The following is a 19,500-nucleotide window of genomic DNA, read 5'->3' on the forward strand; positions in this document are numbered from 1 at the left end:
TCTCTTTTCTGTCTCTTTAAGAAACTCCTGCTCTTTCTGAAACTTCGCCTTTGGGAAGTCACCACAACACGGCGCCTCTATTAACCCTTTAACAACATTTCTACAAGCGCTACAATCCTGCTCGTATAATCAGATGCTCAGTTCAACCAGGTGTTTGCTAATTGCTGCTGACTAGTCTGAAGGAGCTGAGTGGAGGAGGGCTGCTCTGTGAGACAGAAGCTTGGAATCTGCAGCTCCAAGGAGAAGATTTGTCCTCAAATGTGATGCTGGGGTTACCCAGGAGTTTTGCACAACTCAAAACATGGATTTCTCAAAACATATGTGAAAGAATCAAAGAAACAGTTCAGGTATGTTTTTGATGAGGGACTAACATTAGAAAATGTGGTAAAGCTGGAAAAAGTCGATTTTACAAAATACTGCCCCTTTAACTCTGCTGCATAGCTGAAGCTGAACTTCTCCTCAGAGCATCCGCACACAGAGACGAGGAGGAATACCACACAGGGAAATACGAGGCAGTGGTGCTTTAGAAATACCACTCAGTGGCTGGGCTTTTCATCACTGAAGGTCACCTCTCCCGGGATTCGACAGGTTCAGAGACGCCTCTGGCTCGTGGCGTGATGAATGAAGGGAAATATAGGAGCGCAAAGACGCAGAGACCGGGGGAAGAATGGTTGGGGAAGCCGAAGAGGAATATAAAAGGGAATGACGGCTCGACAGACCAGCAGGAGGGAGGCAATAAACCCAGATTTGCTTTAGCAAACTGGAGATAGATGGAGATCAAAAGATTGTACTTGCCACACAGTTCAGCTATTACAGCTCTGACTGACACCCCAGCTGTGACTTTAAGGCTTTCCTCATGAGAGACTTTAATGGCTGCTGGATTTTTGAGCGAAAGACAGACCCACCGTCTGACTAGACTGGTCAGAAGAAATGATAAGAGCTGATTAAAAGTCTGTGTGTGGGGAGGGTGGACTGCAGCAGTTAAAGATTTACCTGGTTTATATCCATCCATCCATTTTCTTACACCCTTGTCCCCAGTGGGGTCAGGAGGTGCTGGTGTCTATCTCCAGCTAACGTTCCGGGCGAGAGGTGGGGTCACCCTGGACAGGTCGCCAGTCTGTCGCAGGGCAACACAGAGACAGACAGGACAAACAACCCTGCACACACACACTCACACCTAGGGAGAATTTAGAGAGACCAATTTGCCTAATAGTCATGTTTTTGGACTGTGGGAGAAAACTGGAGAACCCAGAGAGAACCCACGCATGCACAGGGAGAACATGCAAACTCCGTGCAGAAAGACCCCGGGCCGGGAATCAAACCCAGGACCTTCTTGCCGCAAGGCAACAGTGCTACCAACTGCGCCACTGTGCACTGGTTTATAATTACATCAAAATAAATTGTCAGTAGAAACTTTACTGATGATTTGGTCATCTTTCAGGCAGGCTGACGCTAGTTTTCTAAAATGTGCTCTCCTATTGAAGACAAGTAAACTTTAGATACCAATACTTTTATAAGGTTGGTCGAATTTGCATTGTGGCTTATTTAAAGCAGCAGGTTGTAACTTTTTAAGATTTTTTTTTACACATTTGTTGTAGGTGTTACTATGTCATGACAGCGTAATACAAGACAGACATGCAAAAATCTAATCGAGCTCCTCTGCTTCCTTTTAAGTGCTTCTACTGTCAACTGCAGAAAAACCACAGTCAGTCAGAAACAACCAATCAGAGTCAGGAGGAGGATCATAGAGCTGTCCATCACCCTTGTGTACATGCTTCTCACACCTTCCCCCTTGCTCTCTGCAAGGCTACAGCTCTTTCCCACACCAGTGTCTGTTGTGAATGCTAAGGCTAGTTAGCATAGCCACCTATAGCGGTGGATATACACGTTTTTTCTGTAACTGTAAGCTGTTTCTTCATCATTAGCACATTGAGCGGCACGTACATGAGCATCACTGACAGTAGTAAGGCCCTCCTCCTGGCTGATTGGTTGTTTATGATTGGGAATCGTGTATTTCTGCAGATGGCAGTAGGAGCATAGCAGGGAGGAGCTTGATTTTTTCACAGATTATATAAAGCAGGGGTGCCCAAAGTCGGTCCTCAAGGGCCGGCATCCTACATGTTTTAGTTCTCTCCCTTGTGGTAGTAACAAGCTCCTCAGCAAGTCAATGTTCTCCTTAGGCCTTCCATCATTTGATGCAAGTGTGCTAACCCATGGAGAGAACTAAAACATGCAGGATGCCGGCCCTCGAGGACACACTTTGGGCAAAACTGCTATAAAGTCATGACAGGGTGACAGTTTTAGCAAATATGTAAAATGCATATTTTTTGTTAAAGTTACAAACTGCAGCTTTAGCTAGGATCCAAATCCATGTTATTAGCTTGACTCACCACAACCTTTTCAGCAAAAGCTACAAAAAAAGCAAATAAAAGAAGCACTGTCAGAATCCAGAGGCTAAACATCTAGAGATTTAAAGACAAATCAGTGAACACCAAAAAGGTATCTTCTGTGATACATAGCAAATATGAGCTTTTCTCCTGGTGTTACACCTGGGTTTCCTCTCCGTTGAACAATAAAAATGTATTTCTATTTTATTCTTTAAGCAGGCCTCACTTCCTCCAAAACAACTACTGGAGCCTGTCAGATTTTTCCATTAGGCTGAATCTTCTACAGTGATTTTTAGAGTTGCGGCTGATTTTGTCGCTGCGTACCGTGATTGTTGTTATGCCCAGCGTGATGGGATGAGGCACAGGTCTTTATATTTGCTTCAGCGTTCACAAAATGTTGCCACTCATCTCCTTTCTATCACTAGTAGCCACATTTCCTCTGTTCTCACCTCCCTGCATGACCGCTCTTCGATCAGCTGAGGATTGAGTTTGATTTCACTGTTTATTTTGGATTATTTCTGTTTTCCCGTCTGCGTGAATTTAGCTCCAATTTTCTAGGAAATGCTGACACAAAGTCGGCCGATATCAGCTACCACCAGTACTCTCACATCAAATGATAACACATTGGCTCAGTGTGTATGTTGAAGGCATTTTTTAAATTCCTGAAAAAGAGAAAATCTGACAAAAGAGCAGAGCCAACATGAACTGGATAAAATCTATATTTTATTTTGATTGACTGTACTCCATGACATGTGATGGAATATAATAAATCCCGATAAGCAACAAGACATAATATTTCAACTGCCACTTAATGTCATATTTAAAATATATATAGATATATTTATTATATATTTATTATGAGGAAATATTTGTTCAGATGCGATTGTCTAAATTTTATTCAAATTCTTGAGGTTGTCAACTATAGACATGATCTGAATTTAGAAAGAGTTCTTATCAATGGGGACAACACTTTCACTTTTTTATTTGACTCATGTCCTTGTTAGGCCTGTCGCAATAAACGATAAATCAATTAATCGTACGATAAATTAAAACTATCGACCTCATTCTAGTCCTTGTTCCTTTAGAACTTCCTTAACCCTGTAGCTTGTTACAGTAGATGTTGACCTTGAGATAAAACACAATTTTCTTTAACATTGTTGTGAAAACTTACTTCCCCTTACTCCCAGATAATGCAGAATATTTTTTAAATCAACTCCCTTTCAGAAGGGTGTGTCAAAAACCGTCAGCAGCTCCGTCTCTTGGCAAGCAGAATAATAATCTGTCGTGTGGTTTTGGGTAAATATTAACTCAGTGAAAAGCAGCGTTTTCGTAGTTTAATCTCAGATATGTCCCATTGGCTGCAAAAAACAAAGAGAAAGTAAGTGCATGTGACTAGGAGTGTAATGATGCATCAAGCTCATGAGACAAGTCCAGGTTTGGCTAAACCGTTTTTTCCACGTTAATCTCCTGAAACGTTTGTTTTGCAGAACGTCTTTACAGCGTGTAATCATACAGCTCAGGTTTAAATAGTTTAGCTTTTGAACTGCATATTATCAAAGACATGCCAGATTTCTTTAGCTATGAAACAGCCTTTGTTTTTAGCACTGACAGCTCTGAAACATATACTAACTTTAACATCGTCAGCAGCTAATAGTTAGAATCCTTACACAGTATACAACCGTGTTATTTTTTTTTTTTGCCTAATGCGTACTCAGAATTTTCCCAGAGTCGTTGAAGCTTATTTAATCAGTATTGTCAACATGGAAAGTTTGTTATATTCATCAATATTTCAAACTCTCCCAACAACTCTTTTTTTAAAAAAAGAAAGTGACGCGCGCCAAACTGTAGTTATTTGTAATTGTTATTGGATAGAAGTGAGTGATTCTGCATATTTTGTTATCAATCCGAAACAGAGTAAAGACGGCCGTGTTGCCAATACCACTGATACTGATACTTTTTTTAAACTTACATTTTATATATCATCAAACTTCTGACCTGTAGGGGTTTATGTGTTTTTTCTGTTGAATTATTTTGCTCAAAACAAGAACAAAAATTCATCAACAGTTTACAGGTATTTGCAAAATACTTTACAAAACATATTAGCATGAGTTGATACAGAGTTGGTGTCGATGTTATCCATATTTTGGATTAATCCACTTTGTAATATTGGAGAATTTGGAAGACTGAGGTGTGAAAGCCCATCTATTCTCACTCTTAATAATAAACAGCAGGTTTTTGCTGTAGGCCATTCCCCTACCCCCAAAGCACTCACTCATTTTTATTTGTAACATTTCTATTTTTTTTACATTTTAACATCCTAAATGTAACAAAAAGAGAAAACAAATCTTTAAATTCTGGGAAGTGCTGAGACTTCACGATAAAAACTTTAAAACTCGACATCAAATCTGCTCGGCAACCTTTATTTTATCTGTCCGTGGAACATTTTCTGTTGCCGACCGAACACTAGTTAGTAAAGGAAATCAGCACAGACAAATGTAATTCCTTTGTAACCCTGCCATGCCATGTGTGCAGGAACAAAACAAACCTTGGAGAACCTCAGGAGAAACATGTTCTGTTTGCATGCAGCACTGTGTTACTCTGCTGTGGTATTCTCAAAAGGTTCGAGTCTCTAGCAACACAGACTAGGGAAAGTGCATCGCTGCAATTACAACTACTTCCATTGTGCAAATAAAACAGTTTCAATCTCTAAACATCAAATCGTTTCTGCATGAGCAAGTCTGGATTGCTTTTGTGTAATGAAATCATTGTAGAACTGCATCTCCTACTGGTTTCATTTGAATCCAAACCACTCAATCAAAACGGCAGCGTATATGCATTAAAATTATTACTACCGCAGATGAGTTCTGTACAGAAAGCATATTTTCAAAACGTGCTGTGATAAGCAAGAAAAACAGCTTCTCTCATCGCGGTGGAAACATTAATCTTCTTTTTTTTCCATTTACATTTTTTGCGCATTGTATTTCGACCTTCAGTTTCACAGAGCAGATGCTGAAAGAGGACAAAACAGCAAAGGTCAAAAGTTCACCACCTCTTGACTCCCCCTGGCAGAGTTATGCCTCCACAGACTCAGAAATCTGTAAACTGCATCACAGTTATAGCAACAGTAAATTTTGTCAATAATAAATGTATAGAAAACATTTTTTTATGTCCGGACAGTATAACATGAGTTCATGAGATCATTTGTGAAAAAATTAAGTTCTTACGTCTGCTCCTTGTTGTCCTACTGCCATCTGCAGAAATACACTGCTCCTAGTCAGAAACAACCAATCACAGCCAGGAGGAGAGTCTTAGCCCTGTCAATCATACTTGTGTACAAGCTGCTCACGCCCTCGCTGCTCTCTGCAGTTATTTGATGTCAATGCTAAGGCTAGTTAGCATGACCACCAATGTCATTGGATTAAGTTTTTCTGTTCGGTAAGTTGTCTCTCCACCATTAGCACCGCTGTTGCAAACCGCCAATCTTGAGCAGCGTGTACATGACTGATTGACAGCGGTAAGACCCTCCCCCTGGCTCTGATTAGTTGTTTCAGACCAATGGGAGTGGTGCTTTTCTCCAGATGGCTGGAGGACCACAGGGAGGTGGTGCTCGATTTTTTTTACAAACTATCCATTTCATGTTATACTGTCAGAACATTGTGACACTTTTAATAAATATTTAAAAATAAATAAATAAATTTATAAAGGATCCTTCCTCCCAGCAGCTGCTAGATTTTATAACCACCACTACTCCCAATAAACTCAACTTCGTCCATGCTGGTATCTGTACAATTTTACTGTAGCACACATTTTTATTATCACTACTTGTAAATAGTCTGTCATTTAATGTGGACATGGACTTTTTGTACATTGTCTAATTAGCCAATTAAACAATGTACAAAATGTCCACATTGATCTGGAGTTAGTATTTCTGTTGAAACTTTGCCCTTCATGTACAGTATTTCATATTATATATATATTTATTTATTATCTTTGTTTGAGTATTTGATGTTACTGCCTGTCACTTTGCTGCTGTTGCACAGAAATTTCCCAATTGTGGGACAATAAAGGATGTTTCTATTCTATCTAAGGTGAAGGATGGTTAGTTTTGTTCCCGTTTCTTTTTCACCCAGTCAACACAAAGTATACTTAACATTTTACTCTCTATGGATGTTTATCTCGACTGCATCAACTGCAACTGATGGCAATGGCATCTGAAAGCTATCAGTTACACGATTCTCTCTCAACTTCATTTACCAAACAGCTAAAGGCCCCAAAATGACCACAAAGGGCGCTTTATAAAAAAAAACAGGCAATCGACTGTAAAACGGTCACATCAAGCTAAAATGATTACCAGACAGTGTAAAGATTTTTCCACGGCTGCCATGAAGTAATAAAACCTCTCCTGATGATTTTACGAGCGTGTTAGTAACACTTCAGAGGAGCGATCATTATAATGACTTGTAATGCTGTCCATTTAAAACGTCATGTCAGCACGAGAACGTAAACGTGGAATCTTTGGTCTCCTATAAAAATGTCACAACCTACAACATCTATGAGTTTAAACGCCTTCTCCTCGAACAATCTGTGTTTGTATATTATGAAAGACAGCTTGATTTCACATTTCACTGCATTATGTGGACTGTGGTGGAGGGGCAGTGTTGACTGAACATCTCCACCTGAATGTAACGCTGAATGCTCGTTGCTACGTCATTCTCAGGCAGGTTGTGCTGCCTTGTTATGGGTTTTCATGTCCCTAAGTTGAGTCAGTTTGGGGTGTGTTGTGGTCTGGTCACACTCTTGCAAAAATCTTCACATTCCACTCCAAATTACAACCACAAACATAAATTAATGATGTTGGGATTTTATGCGATAAATCAACTAGACCTGAAAAGTGTCTTGACTTTCTCACTTCCATCTTTTTACATCTGAAGACTAAACAATTTGACCATTCTTCTAAGGACAAAAGGGAGAAAGTCTGAATGATGGTGGTGATCAAGCCTTCTCAGGTTTTCATTTAGGATCATTTGGTATTTCTTTTTTTTTTACTTTATTTTTATTTATTTTTAACAACACATGTTCATAGTTACATTCTTCTGTCTCTTACTGACATTTATCATCTGCATTATAACTTGGCAACAGGAGATGAGACAGTAGATGTTCTTAACAAATGTAATAATGATTACAAAACAACAGAACGAAATCAACAGGCAGATAACAGCAAAATAAAATAAATACAAAACATACGATTAAATCCCCCCTGAGTTGGCATTTGGTATTTCTAAGACAAGTACTGTATATATGTTGATCTAGTCTGTTGCATGGTAGCTCTGACTATATAGTATGTCTGATGAAAGATGTACCTTTCTTAAGTCTTTTGCACACTCTTAACAGATTTTCTTGCAGAATTTTCGTGTGTTTTGCTTCATCCAATTACCTAATCACCCATCCCCAAAACCACTGAAATCTTCCATAGCTACCACTAAGTTTCACCTTGGGGATGATGCAATCAGGGAGATGTACAGTGTTAATTTTACATCACAAATTTGGCTTTGACTCTCCTCTTGACACTCTCCCATAAAGGCCAGATTTGTGCAAACTTGACAGTTATCTGTCTGGTCTGTCATGTACCTTGGTCTTCATGCTGTTTGATCACCAATGTTCTTTAAAATCCTATGAGAAGGCTACAGAAGAGGTGGAAATATACATACAGGGGAAGTCTTTTTTTTACCAATATGATGACTTTGACTATGAAATCATTTATTTGTGTGTAATTAGGAGTGTTGGGTTACAATGGGGTGAATAAAAAGGCATGCAACAGTTTTCAGATTTTCACTGACAATAAATCCTGTCATTTCTCACCCACCTCACAATGACTTGCTATGTTGGACTAGTCAAAAATCCAATGAAGTACATTGCTTCTTGGTTCCAAGAAGACAACTTGTGAAAAAGTTCAGGGGGTAAAAAATTTTTGCAAAGCATTGTTTAGCTTTGATCTTTGGTTCTTTTAGTCTTTGCTTCGTCTTGATTCTCCTTAACCACCTGGTTCTGTAAACCAATGTAGGTTCCAGTTACTTTGTGCTGCTTTGTTGACAAAAACAACGAAGCACAAAGGGACAGCGCAATGTGTCCCTGAAGAATAATGCAGCACTTACAAAGAGGAAGAAAGTATCTATAGTTTCTATATGTATTCAAATCTTTCAATAAACAGAAAAAGGTCTTTGTAAAAAAAAAAAAAAAAAAGTGATGACAATAGTATTTTTAGTCATCATCTCTGCTCACATTATTGTGGAGCTGTAAAATAATAAATGAGTGTTACTGGAGTGGACCACTTCATGAGTCATGACTGGTTTTGTGAGTGGACGCTGATGGGGTGCTTGGGTGGTGTAAAGTATTGGTAATGTGGTCACCACATGACTGCAGGAGCAGCTTCTTTCATCTCCACAGGCCCAGACTGAGCTGGTTGGGAACCATAACGGCCATGATTAAAAGCAATTCTTACAGCAGCTTATCAAACCACAGATCTGACCTTTACACACATGCCCTCTGCTAATTAGCAAACATTAACAGAAGTTATTTCAGAGTCACTGAAATAACTTGGTAATAATGAATAAAAATTTACTGAAAATTATCCAATGACATGATTGCTCAGACATTGATCTTGAAATGTGGCTCATCAGAATCATTTTGAAAATTTGATAAATGAAACAAGTCAGGGCAAAAATTATGGTTCCTCTGGAAAACATTGAAAAGAACTGAACTGCTTGTTACACTAATATGTGTCCTCTACAATAATTAGCCATGCAGACGTCTTCAAGCTCGTCGGTCTGCCTATTTAAAGGGTGACAGGTAGTAGTCCCTCTGCTATTTGAGAATTTAATGTGTTCCAGACTGGACATGGACCACTGGAAGTGAAGGGGAGAGTTGATCCAGGAGGTTAAAAGACAATTAAAGGTAATGGTTATAAGACCATCTCCAAACAGCTTGATGCTCCTGTGGTTACAGTGGCACATTCAGAAGTTTAAGGTCCACTGGACTGCAGCCAACCATTCTGGCTGTGCCCTAAGGTGGAATATTGAAGCCAAAGATAATAGGACTGGTAACCAAAGAGTCCAGAATAACCTCCAAACAAGTCAAAGGTTATCTCCAAGGTCAAAAAGGTACATCAATGTCAGATGGAACTATCCTTCATTGATTGAGTCAAAGTGATCTTCATGGGAGACAACTAAGTAGGGAAGCTAGTTGTAAAAAGGCAGACTGTAATTTGCCACAATAAGAACTGACAAGCCAAAGTTTCTGGGACAATGCCCTTTGGACAGAGGAGGCAAAATTGGAGCTTTTTGGCAAGAGACATCACCTCTATGTTCAGACACCAACAATGAAGCATGTAGACAAGACCACTTCCATGCTTCCTATAGTGAAACACGGAGGAGGCTCGGTTATGTCTGAAGCTGTTTTACTGCATTAGGCACATGGTGTATTGACTCTGTGTGGGCTATGAAAAAATCTCAGGATTATCGCAGTATTCTGAAGAGAAATATGCTGCCAAGTGTCAGAAAGCTTGGTCTTAGTCGCAGGTTACGGGTCTTCCAATAAGATAAAGACCCAAAACACAACTATTAACTCCCAAGAATGGCTAAGAGCAAAATATTGGACTATTCTGTCCTTGGTCTTCTACGTGCCCTGATCCAAATCATATGGAAGGAGCTGAAACACGTCATCTGGAACAACAGGAACAGCTTGCCTACGGGAAATTAGAAAAAACGCCTGTGGAGAGGTAAAGAAGTGGCATTAATAGTTACAGTGATTGATTGTGTTACTGCCTCGATAGTTTGAGAAACAAAATATCAAGTTACAGTTACCATCATTGCTGTCCAGGCCTCATGAGGTTTTTTTATGATTCTGTTCAACCACAATTCAAAAGCAACATCTGAAGTATTTAATACTTTTGTCAGTTTCAAGCCACTTCAGTGACCACTGCGGGGTTTTCGGTCATTGACAGGGGGGTCTGAACATGTTTGTCCACACGTGTCCAAGAAGAAGAAAATGAGTCCGTCAAACCTGTAAGCCATCATTTCGTAGTCGACAGCAAAGGTGTGGTAAAAAGATGTAAATGAAACCAGTCAAAATTGGCAGCTGTTATGTTTTATGCCAATTTAAAGCCGTAGAGCTTTTCATCTTTGGTTCATTTGACTACAGGCCTCCCAGCACTAATTTCATTTAACATAACTCTGCGGTATTCCATCTTTGATAGAAAAAAAAAAATTATGTGGTTCTGGTGGTTAGATATGCTCTCCAGAGAGCTTCAGAAATGTGATCAAATAACTATTTCCCATGGAGAAACAGTTTGGAAAATCATTTGATTTGTTGCACTCACAGAGAACAGAATGGGAAAGTGGGCAATCTCCAAAGCTTCCTGTAGGAGAACTGCAGTAAGAAATGTAATCTTATCTTCACGACTATTAATAAGTTATCTACATACCAACATGTATGACATCAAAGCATCTTTTTGAAAGATAATGAGGACAGTGATTGAAAATATCTGTCCAAATCGTTACAGAAATAGTTCACATACTTAACCTCTTTCCATGGCGTCTTTGTCTCAAGACCTAAAACCTACAGGACACATTTGCAGCGACGTACTGAGAAGAGATGAGTCTGATCTGTGTGTGTGAGGAATGCTGAAAGATTCCTCTCTCTGTATGCTCCGACCTTATTAAATGGGATAGGAAAATAATAATAAGTGTTGTTATATTTGCCAAAGGGGTTGTATTAGCAGTAATTTGAAATGTGGGATTTTTCTTTCCCCCACTCAAATGTACTCCAATTAAAGGTTGCATTTTTATATTTCCACCATTGTGGGAATATGCTACTGCAATTAAAAATTAGGTTATTCCAGAGCTTTTTATAGCTCATTTGGGTATTAATTAGATTTTTCATTCGTTAACAGAAGCATTTGAAAGATGTCCAACTCTAGGACAGATATATATCAGTCAGACATTTGTTGGCTTCACCAGAAACCTTTGCAGGATCCAGTAAGCGATGTTCTCTTTTTTCTTCTTTTTTTAAATCAAGGTTTCATTCAAATTAATAACAGAGGAGGAAGAAAAATTTAAACTACCCCAATTGTGGAGCACGACTTTTATTTTAACTAGAGCTGTAGATGCGCGTAAGGAAACATTGCTTCGTGCCTTTCCTCAATGCATCAAAAGGCATAATTAAGAAGCACTGAACACATATCAGCATGAGAATATTATCTCCACCTACATTCTGCTGTAAGGGCGTTTTATTTATTTATGTTCATCCACGGACCAATAACAAAATGCCCCACCATATGCGAGCAATGGTAATGCGGCGCTTCTCGCCTTAATGACCGCTTTGTTCCAACGTAGGTGGATGTTGTTCGTCAAACAAATTGTGATGCGGAAACCCGAATGGAGCGACCTTTCCAAAAAATTAACATAAACCACAGAGAGCTGAGCGCAACGTGAAAGTTTCAGTAATAACACACACACACACACACACACACACCCAGGAGAAATAACTGCCCGCCTCTGCCGACCGGCGCGGCTTTTGCTCCTCTTCCCCCCTCGCTGGCTTTTGTTTTTCTGCCCACACGTTTACAGCATGGATGGTTGTGATAGTCATGGTGTTCTGTGCATGTACAAACAGACCTCTGTCAACAGATTCTCAAAGTGAGTCAGCTGTGCTGCGTGATCATCTCCACTGGAGAAATCAGCAGTGATTACCAGAAAGCCTCTGGCTTCAACTCGGAGAGCCTGCATCGTTTTCTAACCAGATTTTACTTAGAAGGCACTACTTTCTTCACAAAAGAAGAGTTTGTGAACCAAAAAGGCTTTCCAGAGATAAACCTTCTTAGGACAACTGTAAATGACCTCAATAGTTAATATTTTGGTACCGAACAGAGATAAGATTTGTGATTTCAGCCTCTGTGGCAGAGCTATTCTCCCTCTGTTTGAGACGAGAGGAGCTGCAGCTGATGGATCCGATAAACACAACCTGCCTGATACAAAACGACTCGCATGTAAGAAGCCAAACATTTCAATGTTTTTCCAAAGAATAAAGAATGAACATTGTGGAGTAAAAAATATGGACAAAATGTGCTTTATTTATTTAATAAAGAGTGTCTTGCTTATTCTGTTTGCCTCCAATCAGTCACCAGTTTGTTACGACATAAACTGCTGAAATTTGTTTTAAAAAACCTTTGTCATAATGGACTGAAGGATAAATATATAAAGTAGAAACACAGAATGCTGAAAGGGTTAAAGAAAAGGAGCATAAATAAATAAATACTGAACATAGCTGCTAATTTGCAACGGAAAAATGTGTGAGAACTTTTGCTGCTAGGAAAATATTTCTCTATTGGAAACATTTTGCCCTAAAATTATGAAATTATTGGTATCTTTGATTCACATCAAGGAGAAACAAAAACCTGAGAGAAAACAGTTCACATCACCAGGAGACTGTAGCTGGTGTTTGTGAGGCTCAAGTTCATCCAGTAAGAAGATACTTTACCACTGCAGTGTTTTTATGTGTCATTTATGAGTACAACATTAATGTCTGCAGATTTCTCTAAACCATCTTCCTGCAAGCTTAGCGATGATAATTAGCTTCTGACATATTTTAGCATTAGCTTGAAGTAAATTTTTGTGGACAGAAAACATGTTGCCGGGAAATTAACGGAAGCTCTAACTGCAGATGGTCTTTTGGTGTGTTCACACTGAACGCGTTTTGAGCATCGAGGGCCGTTGCGATGCGTTTCGAGCGTCTAGCGTGGTGCGTTTTGAGCATTTGACGTGTCAAGCCTGTCCAAGGTCTGACGCTCAAAATGCTTTGGGTGTGAACACGCGTTGAACCTGAAGCTTCAGACGAGTTTTTGACGTCCGCAACGCGTTTGGTGTGAACGCACCATTATGGGATTTAAGGGACCTTGGTGTGAACAAAAACAGTGTTTTGACATCTACCTTACTGTAGTGCAAAGTGTCACAAGTTAACCACAGACTGATTACAGTATGTGTACAGAGACTTACAAATCCATATAAATCTTAATTTTGTGAACTCTAGCTTCAATGCCTTTTTCTTGGCTGGACTGATATGCCACACCATGCTAGATTAGTAACAAGGAATGGGCCATCTCCAATTATGAGGTCTACTGTTATTTCAGGTTCAAAACCATTAAAATGTTCAAACCTATAACCAGGGGGGGCAGGGGGGGTTTATACCAATTTTATATCCCCATAAAAAGTTAACAAAAGCAGATGCCCAAACCTCGCATCATCATATTTTGGCACCATTCTGTTGCTGTATATTGGCTGCATCTTTCTCACCTTTTTTTCTTCATGCTTTCTTTATATATTTAAATATGTATATACAGTATATATATAACTCTCTTTTTTGGTCATTGAAATAGAAATGCACATTGTGAGCTACAATCCTGAACACATCTGAAAATTAAAGTTCTCCACCCCTGATATTTATTTATCCTTAATCCGTGTTGCATTTTTTGTTATGTCTCTTAAAAAAACTAAACAAAAAAAACCACACATAATCTTTGACGTTGTCAGCAAAACTATTATAAGTCTGGTTACGGTTTCAATTCAGAAAATATTCCTTTGCATCTATTACAGCATCACAGGATGAAGTCATCGTATCTTTTACTCTTTCTGGCCTCTAATGGGCAAAAATGACTTAATGTAGCTCTAAATAGAAGCTACACTCCATTTACAATCTCGCCACTATTGTCATTATTCAGCAAATAACTCTCCCTATCATTCCAGGCAATTTAAACCTTCCCTCCGGACGCGAGCAAGACAAATGCACACCTCATTGTGTTTATGAGTCTACGTGAGTCTGATTATAGCGTGTGTGTGTGCGTACCATGAGACTGGTCCTCCATATGTCCCAGAGTTTCGATCTGCTCCACCAGGTCGTTTGAGTTCCACTGACTCATGCCCAGCAGAATGGCGCTCTTCCCCTCCATAACATCTGCTGGGACACACACAAACACACAGAGTACACACTTAAAAAATGAGACAAAACTGCAGGTTCTCTATCTGTTGGGTGTGGTTTCGTTTAAATTTGGCCAGACCGAGGAGGAGCACTCTTTGCCTGTGCCAAGTGCGCACACAGACCAATATGTAGCGCGTAAACAACAAAAACAAAATGCCACATGACAGATGACAATGACAGGTCAAATAACAAGGCGTGGCAGCCATGCAGTGTATTACATATGGCTTGTGACGGCAGGAAACAACTCAGACGGCTATTGTACTGCCAATGCAACACTGGCACTTGGCAGGGATGATGCTTATGCAGACTGAGGATCTCTTTACTGCAGAACATTACATATATTTTTGTCTGTTTCTAGTATCTCATCAAACAAAATAAATAAATCACACAGTAATATTTTGAGTTGTGAGTCTGTTACATTTTTCTAGTATTTTGAAAAGTAAGCAAAAGCTAGAAAATAAAGGTGGATTGATTCAACCCAATATCAGTATCAGACTTAGTTTCCAAGTTTTAGGTTGCAGTTAAAAGATGTTGCATGCTTAGATAAAATATGAGCAGTTTTTAGAGTAATCTGTGTGTGGATGTGTGTGAGAATGGGCGAATGTCTAAATATGGTGTGAAGCACTTTGGGATCCTCTGGACTAGCTAAACGCTATACCAGTAGAGACCATTTACCATTTTACCACTTAATCTTATGAATTACATATAAACAGACATTTTATGTATAAAAGAGCGGCTTGTTATAAAAGCAGCGTGTAGAGCACAATCTGCCTTCTACAGTCTGCTACTCAGCTTTGCCCCCGTTAGAGATATTTAAGTGCTGAGTGGAAGGACATATTACACCTTAACATAATTTGGATGGTTACCATTGGGAACTTAATGGGTGATTTTTTTGGAACTTAGAGGAATCTAGGCACTTTAGTAGTAGTTTTGGATAGTAATGTAAAAGTTTATTAAAAAAAAAAGAAAAAAAAGAGTACCATGTAAGTTCCAAAAAATGAACCTCTAAGTTTCATGAAAGCTCATTGAAGACCTACTTTAACATACTGCATTCAATAAGAAAAAAATATGTTGACATCAAAATTAGCTAAAATTCTGACATTAGCTAAAGTGCTATTAATTGCATCATTAGTAGTTGACTAACATTAACTCAGTCCATTGAGCATGTTACGCTTAGCTTTTGTATAAAAATTAGCTAACATGCTAGTATTTCCTAAAATGCTGAAAAGGTACCACTAGCATGCTGACCTACACTGACTCGCTCTATTCAGTATGCAAAAACACATATACAAACTAAAATTACCCTAAAAGTTCATGTGAAGGACTCCCACTTGTATGTGGGCTATCACTAGCATGTTGACTAATGTTAACTTATTCCCGTGAATGTGTTCACTTCAGCGTTTATGTCAAATTTAAGTAAGAAGTTAAATTTAGCTAAAATGCTATCAGTAGCATGTGGGCTACAAATACAATGTTGACTGGCATTAACTCAACTCCATTCAGTGTGTTAAGTTTAGGTTAATCAAAACGAGCTAAGATGCTACTTTTTAGTCTTTGTTTAATTTAATTTCTTTTTTTTTTTTTTTTTTTTTTGAGAAGGTAACCACAAATTCTAAAAAGATGTGATGGACCGAGTTAAAAACAGGAAGAGTCACAGGATATATTAGAAATATATATATATATATATATATATATATATATATATATATATATATATATATATATATATATATATATATATATATATATATATATATATTTTAATTTTAAATCTGCAGACATTAAGGTTGTACTCATAAATGACGCATAAAAACACTGCAGTGGTAAAGTATTTTCTTACTGGATGAACTCCTATATTGTGGAGCTATAATGGTACTTCCTGGTTACTTCCCAAAACTTAACAGGTAATTTCCTGAAACTCCCTTGTGGTGGCCAAATCCTTGGCCACACTCCTAAAGCTCCAGAATGTAGGAAAGCTAAAAGTAAGTTATACAGTCAAAAAGTTTTGATTAAATAACTAAATGCATAAATTAAGCATATCATTTGCATTAATTTCTGAGACTGATGATATCAAGCCTTCCTTTTTGTTAATTATGATGATTTTCCCACTTACAGCCATAAAAACACATTCAAGATTAGCTTATGATGACATTAAACCATTAAACTGTTTACTTAATCGGGATTTACTTTGAGTAAATCATGCTAAATATCTTCTTGAAGATTATTATTTTTAATCTGACAAACAAACCTCATAAAGCATTTTCTAATTTACTGAATATGACCTTAAATGGTTCCTGGGAAATTTTCTGGCTGGATGTAGCAAATTCTAGAAACATTTAACATGTTCCACTCAAAAAGCAGCAACGTCTTTAAAATTATAATCTTTTAAATTCAATGCAACACCCTCCACATGGTCTTTTTAGGTCTAGCAGCTCTATAACTGGCAATGATGTAAATAAAATGATAACAAGATAGTTCTGACAAGTATTATGTCACTATCGCTCTCATAAATATAAATATGACTCAAGACATGCAAAAGGGTATTGAGAAAAAGCCCCTAACACCTTTAGGGCTCTCTATAAACCAAATGTTTACACCTCACACAAACAATGTGAACAAAACCAACATGGCAAAGCTGCTCACTGATAAATCCTCTAACCTGTTCAAATAATAATAAAAAAACACCAGAGGTTTGCAAATGTAAGCAAGGGTATAATCACATTAAAGCCAGAATAAAGTCAAATGATACTAAACATATAAACATTTGTATTACAAATGCTATACATCACAAGTTAAGTAATAAAAAGGTTTTAATAAATGTGGACATGAGTAAATAACATGGACTATGAATCAGATCAAGCTTAAAAAAAAGAAAGAAAAGAATGGGAACAGCATTGAATACAAATGACTCTGTTGACTTTCACACTCCACTGTCAGTGTAACAACAATCCTGTTTACCCCTTCACCTCCGAAGAAGACATGAACCCAACTTCCTCCTTTGCAAAATGTAAACAAAAATGGAGCATCATCAGATTTTAGCGGTTGTAGAATTTCTTTTTTTGCTATTGGTAAAAGACCGCGACTCGCTTCTCCCACTAGCGTTTGACTCTTGCATTTGTTTTGGTTGTATTTACCCAGAATGCCCCGCAGTACAGTCCGTTTCCTGCTTTTGGATTGGACTCTGATTCACATACGCATTAAAACTGCGCCAGAATTCACCTCAACCAACCCGGGACCTGGGTTTTTAGGTGGACCAGAGTTTGAGTACGCATTCAGTCTATGGGAACTAAAGTGGGACAATATTACATTTACATTGAGTCAATTAGGTCAAGGACAACCCATCATTCGGGATACTTAACAGCTGTGTCTTATGTTTCACCTGTTGACTGTCAAATCCGTCCTAGTTTGGCTATGTCCCCATTATTAACCCTGTAAATTAAACTTGTGTAAGGAAAATATCCATCCATCCATTTTCTAACACCCTTGTCCCTAGTGGGGTCAGCAGGGGTGCTGGTGTCCATCTCCAGCAAAGGTTTCGGGCGAGAGGCGGGGTCACCATGGACAGGTCGCCAGTCTGTCGCATGAGGGAAACATATGAACTGTAAATTCCTTTCAGTGACTTCTTTATAAGAGTAATTCTTCAAATTTGAACAGTAAGAGCGAATATGTATCTGGTTCTGTTTTCTTCTTTATCCCCTGACACGGTGCCTGGCAGAGGTGTAGAGATCTCAAAGAACTTGTAAAAATTCCTGACAAGCCGATGAAACGGCTGTGAGCTGCAGACTCTCGTAACTTTGCTCTCTTTGAAAGAATATTCTTTGAAATAAGCAAACTAATAAAGCCTCAATGGACAAAAACAGCAATTCAACAAGGTCCCCGCTCTGTTGTTCATTTTTACTTTGTTCTACTTTGAGTTTTTTTGTAGAGCAGGTCAGCGTATCAGAGTCTTTATGCCAGCATAACCAGCCCAGTGCCGTTCATGTTTTAAATTAAACAAGATTAAAAGTGACTTGTTTCCTTCACTGCATTGATGTAAGGATTCCCCCACCGGTGACCTCCGCTGACACACCGGAAGATAAATATTAACGTGTAAAGTTGATTGTGGAGGATAACAGAAGAGATGAACTAATGCTGTAAGCAATTTATATCTGCAATGAAAATAAATACATTTTAAATATACATGTTTCAATATAGAGAATAGTAAATAGAATGCACATTTTTTTGCTCCTAAGAGGCTTGGTTGCAGAGGTTCTGCAAAATGTTTAACCTACATTAAAATTCACAAGCAGCCAATATCTTGACATTGGGAAGATATTGCCTTACCTATGAATTTGCTTAGAAAAGAATTGGGCACATATATGAAAAAATAAGAGTATGGAAAGCCATTTGTGTCTAGACTTCATTCTCTGTTCTACTGTCTATTTTAAAATGATTTCCATTTTTTTTTAAAGTTGCTTCAAGCATGACGTTTTACGATAATTTTATATAACGTATCAACATAATTGTTATAATGACAGCCATGTTTTTTTTCATCTACTACATTTTTTCTGTGCGACTGGAAAAGCACAGATGAATTAATGGATTCATGGAAAGATGTTGCAGCACCTACATAACCTGCAGAAGTTAATTTAATTCAAATTAATTTAATTATATAGCACCAATTCACGACAAATATTGTCTCCATGTACTTTACAAACACATCATTTCAATTCAATCATGCATACATGCTGACTGATCCCAGTTATTCTTCTTAAAGAAACAGAGGCTAATTTCAAGGCATCAGAATATGAAGAATTGCTTAAACACGACTTATGTTTCACACATACAGCATTTTTATGTAAACTGAAGGTAATATAGGTACTTGATTTTGCTATAATATGTCACTATGTGCGCAGAAAATACATAATACTGGCCCTTTAAGGGTCAACTGACCATTCCCAAAAGAACGGGAAATGCTCTGAGTTCGCCTAAGTCTTCTAATTATTAGCTAAATTAACCAGAAATAATTTTCATCAATGTAGAACTTATAGAGCGTCTGCATAGGGTGTGATTGAGTGATAATTTCCGCAACATTTGAGCATTGTAC

The 19,500-nt window shown here is 38.3% G+C and overlaps 1 protein-coding gene across 2 annotated transcripts in view; it reads right to left on the reverse strand.

The window, feature by feature from the left end:
* The window catches only part of pitpnm3 (PITPNM family member 3), a 136,615-nt gene that overhangs the window by 69,155 nt on the left and 47,960 nt on the right, over nt 1-19,500 (reverse strand). The window contains exon 3 of one of the 2 annotated variants that reach the window (XM_023351586.1): nt 14,283-14,393. In XM_023351586.1, the coding sequence (XP_023207354.1) occupies nt 14,283-14,393 (111 nt within the window). The remainder of the gene's footprint in view (nt 1-14,282; nt 14,394-19,500) is intronic. The other variant, XM_005804088.2, reaches the window with a different exon arrangement.

The sequence above is a fragment of the Xiphophorus maculatus genome, chromosome 18, assembly GCF_002775205.1.
Source record: "Xiphophorus maculatus strain JP 163 A chromosome 18, X_maculatus-5.0-male, whole genome shotgun sequence".
NCBI lineage: Eukaryota > Metazoa > Chordata > Actinopteri > Cyprinodontiformes > Poeciliidae > Xiphophorus > Xiphophorus maculatus.